The 21,820-nt window shown below is 36.9% G+C and overlaps 1 protein-coding gene and 1 long non-coding RNA gene across 2 annotated transcripts in view; one reads left to right on the top strand and one right to left on the bottom strand.

Moving 5' to 3' along the window:
• The window catches only part of LOC112402894 (uncharacterized), a 7,282-nt gene extending 5,959 nt beyond the window's left edge, over positions 1-1,323 (bottom strand). The window contains exon 1 of the long non-coding RNA XR_003003783.1: positions 924-1,323. This is a non-coding gene — a long non-coding RNA (uncharacterized LOC112402894). The remainder of the gene's footprint in view (positions 1-923) is intronic.
• The window catches only part of MINDY3 (MINDY lysine 48 deubiquitinase 3), a 94,567-nt gene extending 81,201 nt beyond the window's left edge, over positions 1-13,366 (top strand). Inside the window, exons 12-15 of the mRNA XM_024750088.1 lie at positions 3,544-3,616; positions 6,219-6,306; positions 8,893-8,964; positions 12,431-13,366. Of these exons, the coding sequence (XP_024605856.1) occupies positions 3,544-3,616; positions 6,219-6,306; positions 8,893-8,964; positions 12,431-12,580 (383 nt within the window). The 3' untranslated portion in view covers positions 12,581-13,366. The remainder of the gene's footprint in view (positions 1-3,543; positions 3,617-6,218; positions 6,307-8,892; positions 8,965-12,430) is intronic.
• Positions 13,367-21,820: the final 8,454 nt, after the last annotated feature.

The following is a 21,820-nucleotide window of genomic DNA, read 5'->3' as shown; positions in this document are numbered from 1 at the left end:
CAACCCTCTTTGGGCATGGGATATATATTTTAATTTTAAAGAGCCCTTGTATTCTTTGTAGGTTGCTAAAATATATTGATAGCATCTTTTGTCTGAATGATTTCAGTGTGGTACATTTTTTTCATCTTTAAGAATAATTTTACTTGTAGATAGTTTAGTATACACCCATCCTTAGACATTATCTAGAAGTTGTCTTTTGTTTAATTCTGTCTTTTCTCTTCCTTTTAAATCACGTCGTCTTCTCTCTACCTTTGCATCCCTTCCGTCACTTCCATTCACCTTGCTGTACCATTCTCATCACTGTTTCCTGCTGCCCCAGCCATAGTTTTTTCTTTATCCTGTGCACCTTGTTTAGTTTGGTTTGCAACTTGCCCATCACAAATTGAAGTGGTTCTGCGGGACAGGCCGTAAAGCAGCTACTCGTTTCTTTGTAAACTTCCTAGGTACAATTCACAGAGCTGTTTTTGGTTGGACCATGGTGCCTGAACAGAGCAGTTTGTTTAAATCTGAAATTAGGATTAGCTTGAATAATTGAACGTAACACATGTTATTGAGCAGCTGCTTGTGTTAAGCACCGTGCTCGGCCCCCGGGTCATGGCATCCCTGCTGTCCATGGCCTCTGTTGACGGGGCCAGAGGCGCGAAGCAGCAGGGAGACACAAGCCAGGAGACCAGGGCAAGCGTGACTACGAAAATGCCCTAACCTTGCCTCTGGGCAAAAGCCAACATACTTTTTTTCACTAAGAGTTCTATTAAATTGTAGGGATATGTTATTAAAGCGTCAATAATAATAGCTAGGTAAAGTATGATACAACATTGAGTAAAAATAAAATAATTTGTTAATTTTTTACTAAAACCAACAGCACTTAAATTCTCAACTTGATCTTGTCTCCTCTGTTCCTAAGAAACTGTACTTTTTCTCACCTACAGGGGTTTGAAAACATTAATGGTCCCCAGTGCTGGGTCCCCATCTCCTCTCACGCTGTTTCTTGTCCGCTGTTTCTTGTCCCGCTGTGGCTTCCTGACACCTGCTCTCTCCTGCAGCTCTCCCTTCAGCTGGTGCCTCTGCTAGGAGGCCTGCCAAGCTCCGCACCATCTTTCCAAATGGGAATCATGATGGGTCCTTCCTTCTCCTTCGAGGCCAGCTCGACTTCTTCACCATTCTGAACTGATCCTCCTACCCAGCAAATTGCTAGCTCACTTCACCGTTGTGCCCCTACCCAGCGCTGCTCTGCGCACAGTTCCTCTTCCGAGCTCTAGGAGCTGGGCGCTTCTTGCCGTCTGTTTACTGGGTTTTAAAGAAACAAAGAAACCCCTCTTTTTTAAATTTATAAACGAACAGCTTTTTTTCCTCCTTTTCAAATGTCTTAAACACAATTTAACTGTATGTGAATGTTGGCACCGTAGCTGCGTACCGTCACAACCGCGGGCACTGCCCCCTTGCCCTCCCCGCCCATCCTCCCCGTTCTTCTGAGCTTGAAAGCCTGTACAAGGCCATTTTATATTCATGTGGTTAAATTACCGATGCATTCAAGTTCTGCTTTTTCCTTTGGTGCTTCTTAGGTCGGCTTGAGCAATCAACAAATTGTACGCTCAGATTTCCTCTGCTGTTGGTATTGAGGTCTTCTTATCATTGTGTCTCTGTTTCCATATTCTCTGAGGAACCAGCTGACTAAATACTAGATGGAGTGAGTTTCGATCTGCTTAGACTTAAGGCTGCTTTTTCTAAAGAATTTGTCTTGACAGGTATGATTATTAAAGAATAAAGTAATTTCAAAATTAGTGTTTTAAAAAGTAATTCCAAATCTCCTCTTCTAATCTTGGGTGTATTAAAAGTCTTTGAGGTATTGAAAAAAATGATTCTGCAGTCTCCAGTTATAAAATACTGTGTGTACAAAAACTAGAGTCACTGGCTTGGTGTAGTCATTGCTGTACTCCAGAATGTCCGTGTTTACACGTTGTAAATCTCTTAGGCCCCTTAGAAACGTGGTGGAATGTTTAAGCTTGAGGTTAATCACGTTTGAGTTAAGGAGGTCATTGTGTCGTTTTCCTAGTTGTTGTTTGTGTCCCTATACAGCCCATTAGCCCTTTCTGGGGATGGGAGCTGAGTCTCGGGTTACAGTAAGAAGAGATAAGGCTGCCTGCCATAATATTGTAATACACACTGCTGCTGTCAAGTGGATATACATGACAGCCCGTAAACATGGAAACCTATCCGGATAACTGTTGCCGGCCGCCAGTAGCCACATAAAGCCTGTTTTACATTCGGAAATGCTAAGCTTTTAGCTGTGACCTAACTAAGCAAAAGGAGTAATTTTCTGCCTTTCAGACTCATCAACTGAGGCTTACAAAGCTTGAATGTTTTCCACAGGTGCCTTCAAACAAGTTTTTTTATTCTCTATACCTTCAATTATTGGTAACCTGACAAACTGGAATTATTCTAAATGTTCACTTTCTAAAATTATATTTAGGATAATTTTTAAGTATCCTAAATGATTCTTAGCCTTTTTGTCAAAGCCAGTCTGTCTTCACATGGGTAAGCATGTGCTTATGAGGTTTAAGAAAAGACTTTAAAAAATCTTAAGTTCTTTATTTCCTTGCCGATAGAGCACACACTATGTGCAGAAAGAGCAACTGCACTTTCTTCTGTAGTTTGATTATAGAAGCAGGGCTTTTGGGCATCTTGTCCTCCAGGACAAGGTTTGTTTTTTTTTTCTTTCCTTAATTATCCTAATCCCTGAAAAGGTTATTGTGTTGGAAGTTGATTTAAAGCTGAGACAGTCTTCAGGAAAGAATAAATGGGTAGAGGAAGTCAGGCATTGTACATTTAAGGGAATCAAGTTGCTTGTTTATAAGTACTGTGGTTTCAAACTGCCCTACAAGCTTTTTGTGTGTATCACGTCCTATTGCATCATCTGAGTTTGGGCCATTTACAATGCTATTTCCTCATCGAGCCCGTTTTCCATAAACTACTCTGCATCAACATTTGATTCTACTCTGCGTGCCAACTTTGAATTTTTTTCGCTATTAAATCTATGGCTTTTATTTAAATCAGGTCTGTTGATTTAAGTCGAGAGATATCTTTTCTTGATCGTATATTGTCAGAGATCTAAATAACGGTGGTTCATGAACATTCTTGCAAGAAGCTAAAATAACATTGCGACAAAAAGAATTTACTGGTAAAGGTTTATTTTAATTGGATGACTGCTAAAAACCTAAGTAGGAAAAAACTTGCCTCATTTAAATTTGTAAGCCTGTTTAAGAAGTAACTTGGCTTTCAGGTTTCCTTGCGGTTCTCAGGGAGAAGTCGTGTGGTTCATTTTTGTATTAGAAAACTAACCTTGAAAATAAATCTTCACCTATGTGCCCAAGAAAACTGAGAGAGTACCTAATAATAATATTGTGCCTACAACAAACTTAACATGCTGTTTCTTAATTCTTTGTATCCCTCTTATGTGATTCTTCACTGGCGTCTGGCTGAGCAGCAATAATAGCATTTCTTGAAGTAAACTTAATCCAAATTGCTTCTGTAATTCTTTTCCAGATAATGGATTCATACCTGATTCACTCCTAGAAGATGTGATGAAAGCATTGGACCTTGTTTCAGATCCTGAATAGTAAGCTACATACGAAGTATTACTTAACCAACTCTTGATTCTGTTAAATGTAAAACGTTATACACACATTATTGCCTTTTTTAAAAAAATCTAAGCGTTTATGCATATATGAAGCATAGCACTTGATATTAAGCAACAATTTAGGAAGCAGTCAGACCAATCAGTATTATAGCAGAGACTTGACTTACTTAAAATGAGCTTCCTTTTCCACTCTGCACTTATGGTCTAGTTTTTTAAAAAGGGTCCTAAAAATGTAAATGCCTTTTTCCTTATTTTTCTCACTGTGAAACTTCTTCCATATTTTGAAATTTTGTGCATGTCTTTAGCACCTTCAGCGAAAGTAGTGACAGTTATGTAGAATGTCTGTATTGCTAGTCGTCCCGCTTAAATAACCAGCAGGCCTTTGACATTCAGTCTTATAAAGACCCTGAACATTCTAAATGATCTGAAGCCTTTGCAAGTGGCCCCAGTATGTTACAGAATATAATTTTCAGTATTGCCTAACATTAATACCAGTCGTTGTCTTCGTTAATAATGTACATTATTACATCTATAACTTCTTCCATAAATTTGGGATCTTTATTATCCATGGGAAAATCTCTCTCTGGTTAAGTGGATAGATCTTTTGATCAAATATGGTAATCAAATATATAATATATTAATCAAATATGGGTGATTTAAAAATCACATTTGATCTACACTAAGTTTTCCTTCTTCTGCACAGTTGTCTTGTTTTGTTTTTTCCCCTTCTGAAAATGTATCTGACAATGAACAAACTTTAGCTTAAAGGATTCAGCAAAAGCAGCATAAAACATATTGGTACACAGTTTTTAGAACTTGATCCTGTTCTGTTTTTAAATAGTTAGGGTGTATTTTCTTCGGAAGTATGAAATACATATAAACATTTGCAAACTAATCACATCTGAATTAATATGTCTCAATGTCAGTACCTAGCGCTGTGATGTGACCCTTACTTAGTAGACATAATTGTTGATTCCAACTTAAAGAGGAGAAATTCAGAGACAGTTGAACTAGTCCAATAAATAAGATAATAGTAACTACCGTATTTCTTAACTGATTTCCAAGTGGAGACCTTGTTTACATTGCTCTGATACGCAAAAGGGAATTGAACTGAGGTAATTTTGGTTACTAACAATTCTTTAGATGGGAAGGAGGAAAAAGGCAAAGTTGGTTTTTTGTTTCAGAGTCTTACGTAGATGCCTATACGTCATCTACTTAATTTTCCTTGTTTCATCAGAATACATAACATACCCTGAATCTTAAAGTTAGCACAGTAGAGTCAAATCGTTTTTCTAGAAGTAACTGAAAGATTGCACTGAGTTATTTATTCGGTCCTTTGGTCTAGTCACATTTATAATATGTGATGGCCCATTAACAGGGCCTTATTATCAAGGACTGGTAAATTATATTAAATATAATATGACCTTGCCTTTCTCTGTTTCATGTCATAACCTCCTGGCATTACTCAGACCCATTAAAGTGTCATATCCTTTGCATGTTGTACAGTTGACCCTTGAAGAACACAGGGGTTAGGGGCACTGACCCCCGCACAGATGAAAATCCGTGTGTAACTTTTGACTCCCCCAAAACTTTACTAATAGCCTACTGTTAACTGGAAACCTTACCCGTAACATAAACAGTCTATTAACACATATTTTGCATGTTATATATATATTATATTACTGTATTCTTAAAGTAAGCTAAAGAAGAGAAAATGTTATTAGGAAAATCATAAGGAAGAGAATTTATTTATGGTACATGTATGTATTTATTGGAAAAAAATCCACATATACGTGGACCTGTGCAGTTCAAACCCATGTTATTCAAGGGTCAACTGTATCCTAAGTTGTATTTAACCTGACATTTATAGTTTGAAAGATAACATGGAGAATGAAAATTTTCTGAAAAGACCATTTTCATTTTTAAAACTCTCTTCAAACTGCAGTCCACTTTTCTCCGCCTCCTCTCTAGTCACACATAATACCTGTCAGCAGCCTCGGCTACACCTGATCGTTACACCTATACTTCAGCTCTTTGAGAATTATCTTACCTTTTTTGACCTTCAGTTTACACTGTAAGAATTTTAAGCCTCCACCCCATTTGGTTCTCGAAAGTAAGCTTTTTCGGAGATGTTTCTGTTTATCTGATGTACCACTGCTTTTGATGCTGTTTCTGTTTCTCTTTGGGCTTAAAAAAAAAAAAAAGTTTATTTTAAGTTAAATGCCTCTTTTGATAGTTAAATACAGGCATAGCCATGAAGCAAAGAGAATGTGCCTTTGGGAGGTTAAAAGCCTGTTTTTACAAGCCTGGGTTTTTAAGTTACTTTACCTAATAAGGAACAATATTCCAAAGTCATCATCATAATTTAAATTCTAAATAGTAACAGATTACTCTGGTTTAAAAATAACCAAGTTTTGGCAAATTAGATGTCATCCTGTGTATTTGTCATTAAGGGTTTAAAAAGAACAGCTGTCAGGATTTTTGGCAGTCAAATGTGTTATAGTAATTTAACCATGAAAGAAGAAAAATAAGCTTTTTTTTCCATTGGTATCCACTGGTTTTCTTTTTTCTCTCCCCACAGTATAAATCTCATGAAGAATAAATTAGATCCAGAAGGATTAGGAATCATATTATTGGGTCCATTTCTTCAAGAATTTTTTCCTGATCAGGTAACATAGCTGAAGAAATATATTTATTGTTTTGTTCTGTTGGGAGGATCATATTATGATTGTTTCAGCATTTTTTTCTACTAGTTAAAAATGTTCTCACATGCAGATATTAGACTAATAAAGCACTATTATCATGTAAATACTTTCCCAACAGAGAGGATAGAAGTGTTGTGTGTTCCAATACAGCAACACAAAACTCTGGCGGACAGGGGTGGTGGAAGAGAGTATATACACCAATATAGACACATTGATATTGTTTTTCTAAAGGAAGATTCAAATTCAGAAGTTTGTGGAGTAAAAAGAGAAAGATTCTCTTAAACCACTCCCACCCCTGTTTTCCTTCTCTCGGGTAACTGTTGTTAATTGATTGGTATGTATCTTTTTAGGACTTTGTAAATACTAGCAAAGAAGGTAAAGGAGCCTCATGTAGTGCGAACTGCTACCAGTGCTAAGTTCGAGGAGAATTTTAGTTGAGTAAAAGGAAAGCCTTTTACTGGAGTGGAGCTGTGCTGCTTCATGCTGGGACATGCCTTCCACTGGCTGTGACAGGAGCTGAGTTAAAAGGATCTATCTATACCCGTCTCAGTATGCTCAAGTTATGTCTGTGTCATTGGCTAATTCTACAGCCTACACCTGGCTTGTCTTCCTATCCGAGTGCAGGGTTTTACCACCCACCCAGATTATTTAGCCAGGTGTATTGTGATCATTTCATCAGATACCAGCATGGTTTATGGTAAGACTAGCAGGCGCAGCTACCATTTATTGAGCATGTACTATGTACCCAGGCACCGTGTGCCCTACAAATTAGGTATTATTTTTCCCCCATTTTTGTCAATGAGGAAACAGAGGATTAGAGAACTTAAGAAAATGGTTTAACGTCATACTGCTAGCACGAGGCCAATTCAGGATCCAGTGTAGGTTATCCAAGCAAAGAGACAAAGTACTTTAAGCACTGTTTTACACTACCTTTCGTTGCTATTTATCTTATATCAGTTGTCAGTTACTAGAACTGGAGATATGTAAATTGTATTCAATTGTAGTAAAATATTTATTTTGTAGGTTAAAGTATATTAACTAACTCTGAAAATCAACAGCCAAATTATCTAAGTGACTAATTGCACTGACTCATGTATACAATTAAGATGATTGAATAAATTCTAGAGTTTTCTGTTTTGTAAAGCATTTGAAGGGGATACAAAAAATTATGAGCTTAGATTTTAGACCCGAAAAGTTGAAAACAGTTAAAAATGTAACAACTGAAAAGGTAATGCATAGTATATGATTCACAAATTAATTGAGACAATTGTTAGAAAGATCCCAAAGTAATAAGAAATCCAAATAGTGTATTTAAGGCAAACTTTACAAAGTAAGATTTGAACCAGATCTTGAAAAATGAGAAAAGACTTTAAAAAAATCACAAATGTGCAAAGAGCCAACAACCAAAGGTCTCTTCATGGGAAGATGAAGAATATGCTTGTCTCAAACAGAATTCAGGAAGGTGAGTGGCTGGAGATAAGACTGGAAGGGTAGGTTAGGTCCTGTAGTTTAGGCTTCTTGGTTGCAAATCCCAGCCTGAACTGCCTGACGTGGGCCAGAAAGATGATAGGAATTGGGAGGAGTAGCTCAGAGCGACGGGAGGACAGAGGAAGCAGCGCCTGGAAGGTGGTGCCGGGAGCCTCTGGGGCTGGAAGGAGTCTCATCCCCACCTCATCCCTTCTCGTTGGAAAGGAGCGCCTTCTCTTGCTTCCAACTGGAAAAAATTCCAAGGAGGGACACTGGCCCAACTTTTGTCACAATCAGATATGACCAGGAAGATCCTTAAGGGGGATGGGCACGGGGACACTCAGCCGTAGGCACTAAAGGGAATCACTGGGAGTCAGGCACCTGCAGGGGCCCCACCGTTAACGGCCTCCAAGGCTACGTTTAGGGAGGTGAACTTGAGCTTTAGCGAACTGAGAACCAAAGAACAGTGGGAATGACATGATCACTTTCTCTGGAAGTTAGTATACTGATTTATTCAGTTTCCTTTCTCTATTGAATGTTGTTTAAATCTCTCAGCACTATGTTTCCTTTTCACAGTTAAGGTTCACAATATTCAGAAGATATTTGTGGGGATGGAAAGCCCCAATTTGGTACTGCGGACCGAATTGGAAGTATTGGTGCATATGTTTGGAATCTGAGTGAAAGTGGTATCACTGCCTTTCTGTATTTATTTATTGAGAGGAACAAATTATAAGCAGAAAAAAAGCAGAGATACATTTTAGGAAATTTTTTTGCATTTTAGAACTGTGTCCTTTTTTAAAAAAAATTACAGTAATACATGCACTTATTTAAAAATATAAACTGTAGAAGAGCTTATAATAAAAATCAGCACTCTTCCCAATTTCCAGTCTCTTCCCCAGAAGCAAATTTCAGCTTTTAGGTTTTATGGTAGTTAACTGCATAAGTCTAAGTGTCTTGCTTTGTCAGATGATTCCGTAATCAAAGGATGTGGAATTAAGAAACTTCCATTTTAATTTCAATTGCTAATTAGAAATTGCCTGATGATATAAAGATTTAGTTTTAATTGTTCTTTGTTTATAACAGGGTTCCAGTGGTCCAGAGTCTTTTACTGTCTACCACTACAATGGACTGAAGCAATCAAATTACAATGAAAAGGTATGATAACTCACGTTGTAATTTGTCTTCACCTGGCTTGATAAAATACAGGAGTATATAACAATGTTTGAGGAGTATATAACAATGTTTGATTCCCATAAACTTGCCACCTAAGGAAGGAGATTATTCTAGGAGTCTCTTTACTATCAGAGCATATTTTAGACCTTGGGTGTTGGAGATGTTACTAAAAATCAAGTTTAGTGTGCTGAAAGCTACTGATCCGTTTAAATGGAGAAAGAGGGGGTAAGAGTGAGATTCTTGATTTAGAAAAATATTTTAAAGGATTTAAATTAACGTCCATAACACCTAGCATTTATTGAGCATTTACCTGGAATTGGCTTAAGCACTTTGTTTTACCTGAAGTTTAACACCATCCCAGGAAGTAAGTATTGCTGGTATAGCCCCCTTTTACAGTGGAGGAAAGTGCCACATGGGAGAGGTAAGCTGCCTGCTGCCGTCAGGCAGCCGGGAAACGGCGGAGCTGCGACGGGAGCCGAGGGCGCCCCCCTTAGAACCCACGGCTCACCCACTGTGCTTTGCTCCACGGACAAAGGCACATCAGTGCTTCACATCCAGATATACGCACCGGCTTTAAATCAAAACTTTGGTCTCGCCCATTCACCCTCTTTGATTAATGAGCTTTGCCTACACCTAAGATACAGCTCCTATGTTTGCATTTATGCCAGTAACAGTCACAGTAGCTATAGCTAATATTAGAAGGTGTAAAGCCTAACGTGCCTTTTGTGTGTGTGTGTGTGGGAATACAGAAGTTTATTTTACTATAACTTTTAAATCTCAGAAAGCAGAAACCAAACCAAAAAACCAAGTATTTATACAAATAAAATAATAAACTATAAAACTGTACTAAGGGAGTAAAGGAAGACTTGAACAAATGATGACAGAAAGGGTGATAATTGAGCACGCTGTGTTTCAGAGAGCAGGGCGATTCCCGGCAGTGTCAACAGACTCACCCCTCACAGTTGGGAGCTCCCACTGGCTTTTGAGTTGGAAGGTGCCATAGAGACAGTTGGTGCTGAACCCCTATTTACTTCCCTCATGAATGGCCTCCAGTGTCTTGAAATACTGTGGTAGGGGGTGTCTTCTTCCAGTGCCAGCAACTGGCCCCATTGTCCTGAAGCAAGTGGTTCCGTTTTTAATACCTTAAACGATTAACATCTGTATTAGAGTATAATTGCTTTACAACGGTGTGTTAGTTTCTGCTGTATAACAAAGTGAATCAGCTGTACATATACATATATCCCCATATCTCCTCCCTCTTGTGTCTCCCTCCCACCCTCGCTATCCCACCCCTGTAGGTGGTCACAGAGCACCGAGCTGATCTCCCTGTGCGGCTGCTTCCCACTAGCTATTTTACATTTGGTGGTTAACATGCCTTTTTAATTTGAAATACCCATGCTGGTTTCAGATGTATCTAAATTGAGGATGGCTAGAGAAAATAGATCATAATGTATATTAGATGCATAATTTCAGTTAGAGCAAATCTAAACCTGTGACTAAAATTTATTTTCATAACAATATAAATTAGAACTTTTATTACATTAGGTTTGGAGATCTTTTTCATAGTAAAATGATTTACTGATATCTATAGCAAAATATAAATTGTCAGTAAGCCAACTTGTATGCTCTGTTCTAATATGTGTAAATGAGTGCTTCCTCTAGATTTTGAAGTTTTATGTAGCCTTGTCATAGAAGGTACTTTATAGTCACTACTTAGTTACTTGCCTATACAATCCCTGCAAGGTAGGTCAGTCAAATATTATCCATATTTTACAGATGAGGCCTCTGAGACAGGGAGATTAAGTGACTCACCCAGGGTCACACAGCAAGTCATTGGCAGAGCAGGGATTGGAACTGAGTTCCTGATTCCCAGTCGTGTCCTTGGTCTGCTTGACCACGCTACCTGTATATAGTAAGTTTTCAAGTCGTGCTCATGACAAGCATCTGACGTACTAACAAAGAGGTCAGAAATCAAAGATGAACTATTAACATGACAGTAGTATGTAAGCACTCTTAACACGAAGCATGTATGCCATTAAGTTGCAGAGGTATACCATAAAGTTACTCAGGAGCTAGAAATCTGGTAGACCGCAGAGTAAGGTACTACTAAAAATATCTGAGGAAACAGACAACAGAAGGCTGGCCAAGCGGAAGGGAATGTGACCCGCCAGGGAGGCCACACAGGTAGGTCGGGGTACTCCTCCCAAGCAGGTCTGCTCTAACACCATGAGCAAGGGATTTTCAGAGAAAAGTTTTGCTTTGGAGAGCTGAAAAGCATGACTTAACAGTTCTAATAGTAAATTTAGTCCATCAAAACTAGAAAGTACTACAGCAACCAAAGTACAGATGCAAAAAAGTAAAAGTATTTGTTTCACATTAAAGTATGTCTTTAGAGCCTCCTAAAAAGAGATTTATGAAACCAAGTTATCTGGCCTAGTAATAGAAAATATTCCCATATTTAATGTATTTTAAGGAGACTCCAACTTAAGGCTAATCAGGTTGTTTCTCTTGGCTCCTTGGTCAAATAGTTTATAGCTTTTATCTTGGAAGAACGTAATTACAATCATGTGTATCAGCCACTGAGTGTAAAAATCATTACACATACTTTGGAAGAGGGCAGTTGTCTGTATCTGTTCCTTTTAAATTATGCAGTTAGAATTTCTCTTGGTACAAAGCGAAATTCATGACTGAATGCTTTAATGTATACAGTGGGCGCTTATAATGAGGTAGGGCTTTAGCTAGTATGTTACTTCACAAATGACTTCTAGAAGTTGTTTAAAAAAATCAAAATAAAACTTTTCTGATATCTATCCACCTGCCAGTGTATCTTTTTAATAGTCATTGCCATTACATATAGAGATTTTTGTTTCTGACCTGACGTCCTTTAATTTTTTTTCTCCATGATTTTTCATGCAGAACAAAGTATACTCATGAATAGTATTTCAGAAGTATTTAGTACAATAATACAAAATTTCATTGACATCCAGTTTGCTTGCAGCTCTGGAAATTCAACATTTAGATTGAAAGAAGAAAATACAGTCCTTCTCAGAATATATAGCTGAGTGCCTCCATATTAAAGCAATAGGAGCTAAGTAAATGTTGTTATATAAAGAAAATATATTACTGGAAGAATGATTTTTCTTTTATCAGAAATAGTATGTTCTTGGGATTTGCATACACTTCTTATAAATCATGATCTTACAATCTAAATTCAGCTAGTAGTTAAAATTGTTTCACCATCTCATTTCCAGATTTATTTTCACATTAATCAGGAAGCAGATATTCTAGCTTATAATTTCTATCAAAATAAAACTAGATATAAAGTTCCATATGAAACAGTACACAGGGCCCTGTTTGCTAGCCTATGAAAAGTTCTGTATCCCTCACAAGACTTTGCTAAGAATATTGATTGATTGATTGACCTTGGTGGCTTTATTTTGTTCAACAGGTAATGTATGTGGAAGGAACCGCAATTGTTATGGGTTTTGAAGATCCCATGCTACAGACAGATGACACTCCTATTAAACGCTGTCTCCAAACCAAATGGCCATACATTGAATTACTCTGGACCACAGATCGGTCTCCTTCACTAAACTGATTTGCCGAAGTATTTATAAGATTGTAATAGCAGATGTCGAAAGAGGGATGAAAGACTGGCGATTGGCTCAATTAAGCTATACACTGGTATCATTGATTAACTGTAAATAACAATTGAAAACACATTTTCAGTGTTTAAGAGATGTTTAAATTATTTGTTTTAAAGGTTTAAGTTAAAGGTTACCCTATTTAAACTCTTTATGTGAAATTTACTAGCAAAACTAAGCTGTAATCAAAGTTTATCACTGTTGCAGTCAGATAATTTGGTCATTTATCAAGCATCGTATTATAACATTTTTATATTGAGTATCAGAGTTACTATTTATAAACTTCAACTTTGGGGTTTTATTTCATTCAGGCACAGTTTGCTTAAATGATTCTGGCATGCAGCATATCAGCCTCCACGCTGAAACGCAAGAGTTTATCTTTGTTATTTTCTAAAATCTGGTTTCCATTAGAAACATTGATTGATAAATAACAAATTGTCAACCTGGACCTTTGACAATTGGCTTAGCTCTGGCATGTTTATAAAAAGTAGAAGCTATAAGGGAACTTTATTCACAGACATATAGAGTGAAGGAATCTGATAGTCTTAAGACTGTCAGCTTTCACTGTATTGCCAAATACACTTCTCCAAATTTGTCCCAACAGCCCTGTAAGCCAGCTTTCTTGTATATTTTAAATGTGATAAATGCATGAGAACATCTGTTATTACATTAGTATATTGCATTATTTATTATGATCCTAGTGGATGGCCTAAATAAACACTTTTTTTTCTTCAACCATATCCTTGATTTTTCACATTCATGGCTCAAAATAAATACTTTTAAATGATTCTGCCCAGTAACCCTGAGAGCACAGCATAGAACAGACGCCTACCGGATGCACACGACCCCTCGACAGGGACACCAAACCTTACGCTTACCTAGGATTTCTGTAACTCAGACAGCCAGGAGCACCAGAACCTGACGGGCAGCTGTCTGCATCAGTGGACAAAGTTGCAGAAGCCCCATCCTGTTCATTTCTGAGAGAGAGAGATTTACTATATGTTGATAGGTTTGTTGCCCAGCAATTTGAGATGTGAATAGCCAGAAAATACTTTCTTTCCTTCACTTGAGAAGCCAACAAGATATCCTCTTAGGAATTTTAGAACTGAACTTTACCTTCAACAGTATAGTTGAATATGTATTTCCTCTCTAAGTCTCTTGGGGGTTTTATTTATATTTTTATAGACATTAACAAACAATTACAATGATTAGATTTTAGCATAGGAAAAAAGTAGCACAAAATTTTATATATAACAACTTTTGGTAGCACTGTGTTCAGGAGTGTGATACTAGCTACTACGGTTACAGCTGTAAGGTGTATTTTTGGTACATCTTGCCTATTACCAAATGGCTGTAAAACACATTATACTAGAATTAATCTCTAACTCTGGTCCTAAATTCCATAAGGATTATGAAAAAGCATAGATTCTTCTCAAACATTGAGCCTACAGGGTAGTCATTTCTCCTTACAGTTGCTTCATAACAAACCATCCCAAAATTCCACAACATAATCATTTTACAAAGCCTGTGGCTCAGGAGTTTGAGCAGAATACAGTGGGCATGGCTTATCTGCCTCTCAATCTGGAGGCCCAGCTGGGAAACTGTAGGGTTCTTAACTCACATGACTGGCATGACTGGGACCTTAGCTTGATCTGACAACTGTCAAACACAACATCAGACAAACAACTGCAGATACCTTTTCTTTTCACGTCCAAGTGGGACACTTACCAAAACAGACTATATGCTGGACCATAAAACAAACTTAGAAAATCCCCAAAAGTCTGGAAATTAAGCAGCACACTTCTGAATAACCCAAGGGTCAAAGTGGAATTGCACTGGGAATTAGAACATTTTTTTAATGAATGATAATGAAAATAGTACATAGTAAAAATTGTGGAATGTAAATAAAGCAGTGCTTAGAGGGAAATGTATAACTTTAAATAAATATGGTAGAAAAATAGAAAGTTTGGAAATGAGAAAAATAAGCTTTCATCTCAAAAACAAAACTGAAAGTAAAGTAAATAATGAGATAAAAAGAGATACTGACATGCAAAACAAATCTGGACTTTACACACCATCTGTAAAAGTTAACTTAAAATGATCAGAGGTCTAATTGTAAGAGCTAAAACTATAAAAGAAAAAACAATCCTCATCATCAAATCCGTCTAATGGGTTAGACGGTGGTTTCTTAGAGTACCAAAAACAACAGCAGCAGCAAAGATAAATTGAACTTCATCAAAATTAAAACCTTTGTCTATCAAAGGACACCATCAAGAAGGTGAGATGACAACCCACAGAATGGGAGAAAATACTTGAAAACCATACCTCATAAGGAATTTGTATCCAGAATATATAAAGAAATCTTATAAAATTAAAAATATTTTTAAATGGGCAAATGATTTGAAGAGAGATATCTCCAAAGATCATACACAAATGGCCAGTAAACACATGAAAACATGCTTAACAAAATTAGTCATTAGGGAAATCAAACTAAAAACCATGAGATACAACTTCACCTACCCTAGGATGTCTAAAATCAGAAAGCTATATAGTAACAAGTGTTGGCAAAGATGTGGACGAAATGGAAATCTTAAATTGTTGGTGGGGATATAAAATAGTGAAGTCACTTTAGAAAAACAGTAGTGCAGTTCTTCAGAAAGTTAAATCAAGGGTGAGCATATGACCCAGCATTTCCACTCCTAGGGATACACCCAAGAGAAGCAAAACATATATACACACAACATTTTTTCTTTAAATATTTATAGTGGTGTTATTCATCCTAGCCAAAAATGGAAATGACCTAAATGTCCATTAACCAATGGGTGGATAAATAAATGTACTATATACATACAATGACAAATTATTTGAAAATTAAGAAGAATTACTGATATGTGCACCCACACGGATGAACTTGGAACACACGCTAAGAGAAAGAAGCCTGTTGCAAAAGACCACACATTATGATTCCATTTATGTGAACTGTCCAGAATAGGCAAACCATAGAGACAGAAAAGGGATTAGCAGTCACAGGAGCCTAGGATGGGGACAGAGTGGAGGCACGGAATTGGGAAATGATTGCCAATGTATAGGGGTTTCTTTTGGGGTGATGAGAATGTTCTAGAATAGATGTGATGGTTACACAACAGAATATACTAAAAAACACTGAATTGTAAGAATAAAAGATAAAACACGAAACCCATGAAATAGCAGATATGTAATACGAAAAACGTCAGTAACACCAGAAGTTAGTTCTCTGGGGGGAGGGGGGGGAAACTAATAAAAAAAGGATAAAAACACCTAACAAAATTGATCAAGAACAAAATGAGAAATAAATTATTAACACCAAAAAAGAAAAGGGAAACATTGCTTTAAATTCTCCAGATATTAAAAAGACTGGAGTTAAGAGTACATTCAAACTTAAGTTGTTATTATCGTAAAAGAGACATAAATTTAAACCTCATGGTAACAACAAAGCAAAAACCTGTAATAGATACACAAAAGATAACAAGAAAGGAATCTAGGCATATCACTACAGAAGATCATCACAACACATATGAAGAGATCAAGAGAAGAAGAAAAAAAACAATTACAAAACAGCCAGAAAACAATGAACAAAATGGCAGTAAGTACATACCTATCAATAATTACCTAAAATGTAAATGGACTAAGTTCTCCAATCAGAATACATACCATGGCTGAATAGGTATAAAAACAAACAAAAAACAAGACCCATCTATGTGCTACCTGCAACAGACTCACTTCAGTTGTAAGGACACACTCAAAAGTGAAGGGATGTAAAATGATACTCTGCACAAATGGAAAACAAGAAAAAGCCTGGGGTAACTAAACGTTAATCAGGTAAAACTGGCTCCCAGACAAAGACTGTAATAAGAGACAAAAGGTAATTATAAAATAAGTCAATCCAACAAGAGGATGTAACGTGTAAATTACACACAGCATAGGAGCACCTAAATATATAAAGCAAATATTAACAGCCCTAAAGGGAGAAGTAGACATCAGTATAACAATAGTAGGGGACTTTAATAATACACTTTAATAAATGGATACCACATCCAGACATAAAGTCAAAAAGGAAACACTGGACTTAAACTGCATGTTAGACCAGATGGACTTAACATATACAGAACATTCCATCCAAAAGCAACAGGATACACATTTTTCTCCAGCTAACATGAAACATTTTCCAGGATATATGATGTTAGGCCACAAAACAAGTCTTAACAAATTTAAGAAGACTGGAATCATATTGAACATTGTTTCTGACCACAGTGGTATGAAACTAGAAATTACAAGAAGAAAACTGGAAAATTCACAAATTTTCACAGAAATAGAAGAAACAATCCTCAAATGTATATGGAACCATACAAGACCCCAAATAGCCAAAGCAATCTTAAGAACAAAGCTGAAGGCTTCATGCTTCCTGGTTTCCGATTATATTACAAAGCTATAGTAATCAAAACAATACGGTATTTGCTTACAAACAGATACACAGATCAATGGAACAGAATAGAGAGCTCCGAAACAAACCTACACATATCTATGGTCAATTAATTACAACAAAGAGGCCAAGAATATACAATAGGGAAAGGACAGACTTGTCAGTAAAAGGTGCTGGGAACACTGGACAGCTCACATGCAAAAGAATGAAACTGGACCACTACGTTACACCAGACACAAAAATTAACTCAAAAATGGATTAAAGACTTGTACGTAAGACCTGAAACCGTAAAACTCCTAGAAGAAAATAGGTGGTAAGCTCCTTGACATCAGTCTTGGTGATGATATTTTGGATTTGACAGCAAAAGCAAGGGCAACAAAACCTAAAATAAACAAGGTGGGACTACATCAAACTAAAAAGCTTCTGTACAGAAAAGGAAACCATCAACAAAATGAAAAAGCAATGAGAGAAAATATTTGCAAACTGTATATCTGATAAGGGTTCAATCTATAGATAGATAGATCTCATGCACCTTAAAAAAAAGTCTGATTAAAATATGGGCAGAGGATCTGAATAAACATTTTTCCAAGAGACATACAAATACCGTCAGGTACATGAAAAGGTGGTCAACATCACTAATCATCAGGGAAATGTAAATCAAAACCACAGTGAGGTATCACCTCACACCTGTTAGAACAGCTATTATCAAAAGACAACGAACAGCAAATGTTGCAGATGATATGGACAAAAGGAAACCCTTGGGCACTGTTGATGGGAATGTAAATTGATACAGCCACTATGGAAAACAGTATGGAAGTTCCACAAAATACTAAAAGTAGAACTACCTTATGATCCAGTAATAATTCTTCTGGGTATGTATTCGAAGGAAATTTCATCCCTCTCTCAAAAGGTATCTGCATTCCCAGGTTATTGCACCATTACTTACAAAAGCCAAGTCAGGGAAGCAACCTAAGTGTGCACTAACAGATAAATGAATTGTTTAAATGTGGTATATACATAAAAGGATATTATTCCGCCATAAAAAAGAAGGAAATCTTGCCATCTACAATAACATGCATGAACTTAGAGGACATTACGCCAAGAGAAATAAGTGACACCGAGAAAGACAAATACTGTATGATCTTATAAGCGGAACCTGGAGGTAAAAAAACCTCATAGATACAGAGAACAGATTGGTGGTTGCCAGAGGTAGGGAGTGGGTGAAATGGGTGAATGGGGTCAAAAGGTACAAACTTCTCATTAATAGATAAGTAAGTCCTGATGAGGTAACATACCGGATGATGACTATAGTTAATAATACCGTATTGTATATTGGAAAGTTGCTAAGAGGTAAAATTTATCACAAGAACAACAAAGTTTATTACTATGCATGGTGATTAATGTTAATTTATTGTGGTAATCACTTTGCAATATACACATATATGGAATCATTATTTTGTATACCTAAAACTAATCCAATGTTATGTGTCAGTTATATCTAAAAATAATTTGAAGGATAGGGGAATAATTTTAAGGATAGCCTATAAATTATAGGCTAAGCAAAAGGTACACACGCCCTTTATCTATCATTAAATAAAGGCTAATGAAACCAACATAATTCTCTTCTTTCAAAATCAAGCATTAATTGTTGAATACATAGCACAGGATACCATTGACGGCTTAGGCTCACCCAATCCTTTCCAGGAAGACAAACAATAAAGCAGAAAGAACACTGGACTTAAGCTTATAAAATCTGGTTTTAAATCCTGGCTCTGTCACTTACTTTACTTATTTATTCATTGAGCAAGCGTTTATCGACTCTCTCCAGTCCACTTAATGTTTTGAATCCTAATTCCTCTGCTATAAAATGGGAATCATTATACCTACCTTGCAAAGTGAGCTACACTCAATAATAGTTGACTGAAAACATTTTCACTTAAGTCCCCAGAATAAAGATTATGGATAATAATCAGGAAAAAAACAAAAAGAGGGCAATTAGAAAAGAAATAGTCACACTGTGGGTAAAGTTTTCATTAGTTCTTACCATGTGTCCAGTATCATTTTCTCAGTGTCTTTAAATTATAATTACAGGAACCATTTTTTACAGTGTCTCTGAATCAGCTATGACCTTTTCAACAACCCTATGGTATAAGTTTCCCTGTTGTATAGGTGTAGTTCCTGAGGTTTAGAGACAAACTTACTGCCCATAATCACACAATCAGAACAATGGCAGGGCTGAGACACAAGGCAGGCTTAACCATCTCTGGGGACACTGCTCTTGAATGCCAGCAAACCACAGTGGCACTAAGCCCAGAGAACAGTCAAGGTCACCTACACCTGCAAATAGGGATGATTTTACACACTCAGTACAGTGAAACACAAGAGGAACCCGGTCTCGCTTTGAATATTTGCTCCCAGCATGGATTTGGGCAATTCACTTTATGCATTTTATATGTAAAATGGAGACGAAAATAATACTCATTTTCATTCACAAGACCTGAGGAAGCATTACTATGCATACTAAATAAGATCTTAAATATAAAGCCTTCTAGCTTTATATCTAGCTTTTGATCATACTAGATGATCAAATCAACGTTTGTTCTTTTCTTCCCACCGCTTCCTTATGAAGATGACGGAATTGCTTTATGTACCTGGGAGACACTTGCACCACATGGCCAAATCTATACCAGCCCAGAATTTGTAACTATAAGAAGAAAATACATTACATGACTCCCTGTAATGCAACACAGTCTTTATCATATCAAGGTATGTGACTTAATTTTCTAAGCATGAGTTAAAAAAACCTGTTATGCTACAAAGGTTTTTTTATCTGAGTGTAAGATTGACAGTACAATTTTTTTCAGTATGTTCCACATCAGAGTTAACACGAAATGTCTCTACTGAAGAACACTAACTCATTCTATCAACACAATGGTCACATTATACAATAATATTTTCTTCCCTGTCGACTGCACTTTTTTTCTTGTTCACACTAACTGATGTTACATATTAAATCAATTGACTAATTCTAAACAAATATTCTGAGCAAAAAAGCAAATGTGAGCAATTTCCAGCTGTCATGTAGAGTTAAATTAAAACATTTTGTCTATAAACACATATATAATCTTGTTAAAATTTAATAGGGGAAATACGCCATGTCAAAATCACATTGCTCTGGAAAAAAAAAAGTTTCTCTTTATTTACTACATTTCTTATGTGGTCTTATTTGTTTTCTGTCACACTTCTTATCTGCTTACTTTTACAAATCCTAGAAAGTGAGTACCAGTTTTTTCCCATGGCAAAATTCCAAAATTCTAACTGAAATACAGATTATTTCCTTGCAAGAAGCTGGAGCCAGAAGATGACATAATGGTTATTTCTGAAGGCAGGGTAGACCCCTGACACACGTGCTACCACTCACTATGAATCCTTAAATCAGTTCCTTGGTTTCTATATTTTCTTCACCCGAGAAGTGGGTTGTAAGAATACTAAATATTATGCATAAATTTTCTGGTGCAAAGGAAATAAACAGTGGGTATTCTTTTTTTTTTTTTTTTCCGGCCAAGCCCAGCGACTTACAGTATCTTAGCTCTCTCACCAGGGATTCAACCTGGGCCCAAGCAGTGAAAGCCCCGAGTCCTAACCACTGGACCGCCAGGGAATTCCCAGTGGTGGGTATTCTAATTGTTATTATTGATTATCAGCTTCCTCACTTGCCAACAAATGAGTCAGGATCCTGATCAACCAAAAATACTAACTTTATAAAGGAGACGCTACACAAATCAAATGGGAATAGACAGAAAAATATAACTACATTTAAAATGTTCAAGCTTTCAAACAATTCAACGTTTTGTGGGATGGGGCAACAGTTTTCAGCAAAAGTGGGCTTGAGAACCCACTTACAATTTTAAATTAAATCACTGCAATAAGTGTTCAGCTTTTCAGAGGCAGCAACCAGATCTTATTCGTATCTGTAATTCTAGTAACAGTTTATGGAACACAGTTGAGACTTCAGAGTGGTATGTTGAATTGTTATTCAATATAATACCTATTTGCAATCCATTATAATCTTCACTCATTTGAGGAAGTGAAATTTCATGATTTGATTTTTCTCTTAAACTGCTGGTGTTCTAAAACTTTCCTCCACTTGTCCTCATTAAATGTAATACCTAGTACAACTAGGATAAGAGATGAATATGGACTAAAATAACACATTATCTGCAGATCCCATACTCCAATAAATGAGGATACTGGGTAACCCAAATGAATCTGGACTGATGAAATTTGAAATAGAGTCGGTTACAAGATTAGGTAAAAACCTCAGGCACTGGGCTAAGAAAGATGGCTTTAGGTGGAAAGGGCTCTGTCTCTCTCCTAATACAGAGCCAAACCTTGAGGGAATAGTAGCTTTGGTTTGGCCATAGAGGAGGTATATAATAATTCTGGAGCGGAAGCACCAGGGACTTGGGTGTAGATTCTTGTACTGAGGATTAGAGGTCTGGTGCCTAGATGTCTAGGTGCAGGCTGTGGAAAGTGGATGACAGTTGGCAGGAAGGGAGGTGGGAGAAGGCCGAATGCAAACATCCCAGGTCAATATTCTTAAAAGGTAAAGGTGTCATAACCGGGATGGGATATTTAGGAGCCAAAACCAGACAGCCCCATCCAAGACGGGGAAACTTACAAACAGTAGGCAGGAGGGGCTTTCCCAAAAGGTAGACAGTACTTGGTAGATGTC

This window comes from Neophocaena asiaeorientalis, unplaced genomic scaffold (genome assembly GCF_003031525.2).
Source record: "Neophocaena asiaeorientalis asiaeorientalis breed wild unplaced genomic scaffold, Neophocaena_asiaeorientalis_V1.1 scaffold4, whole genome shotgun sequence".
In the NCBI taxonomy this organism is placed as follows: Eukaryota; Metazoa; Chordata; class Mammalia; order Artiodactyla; family Phocoenidae; genus Neophocaena; species Neophocaena asiaeorientalis.
The sequence above is the reverse complement of the archived record's forward strand: the minus strand, read 5'-3'. Positions and strand labels throughout refer to the sequence as shown.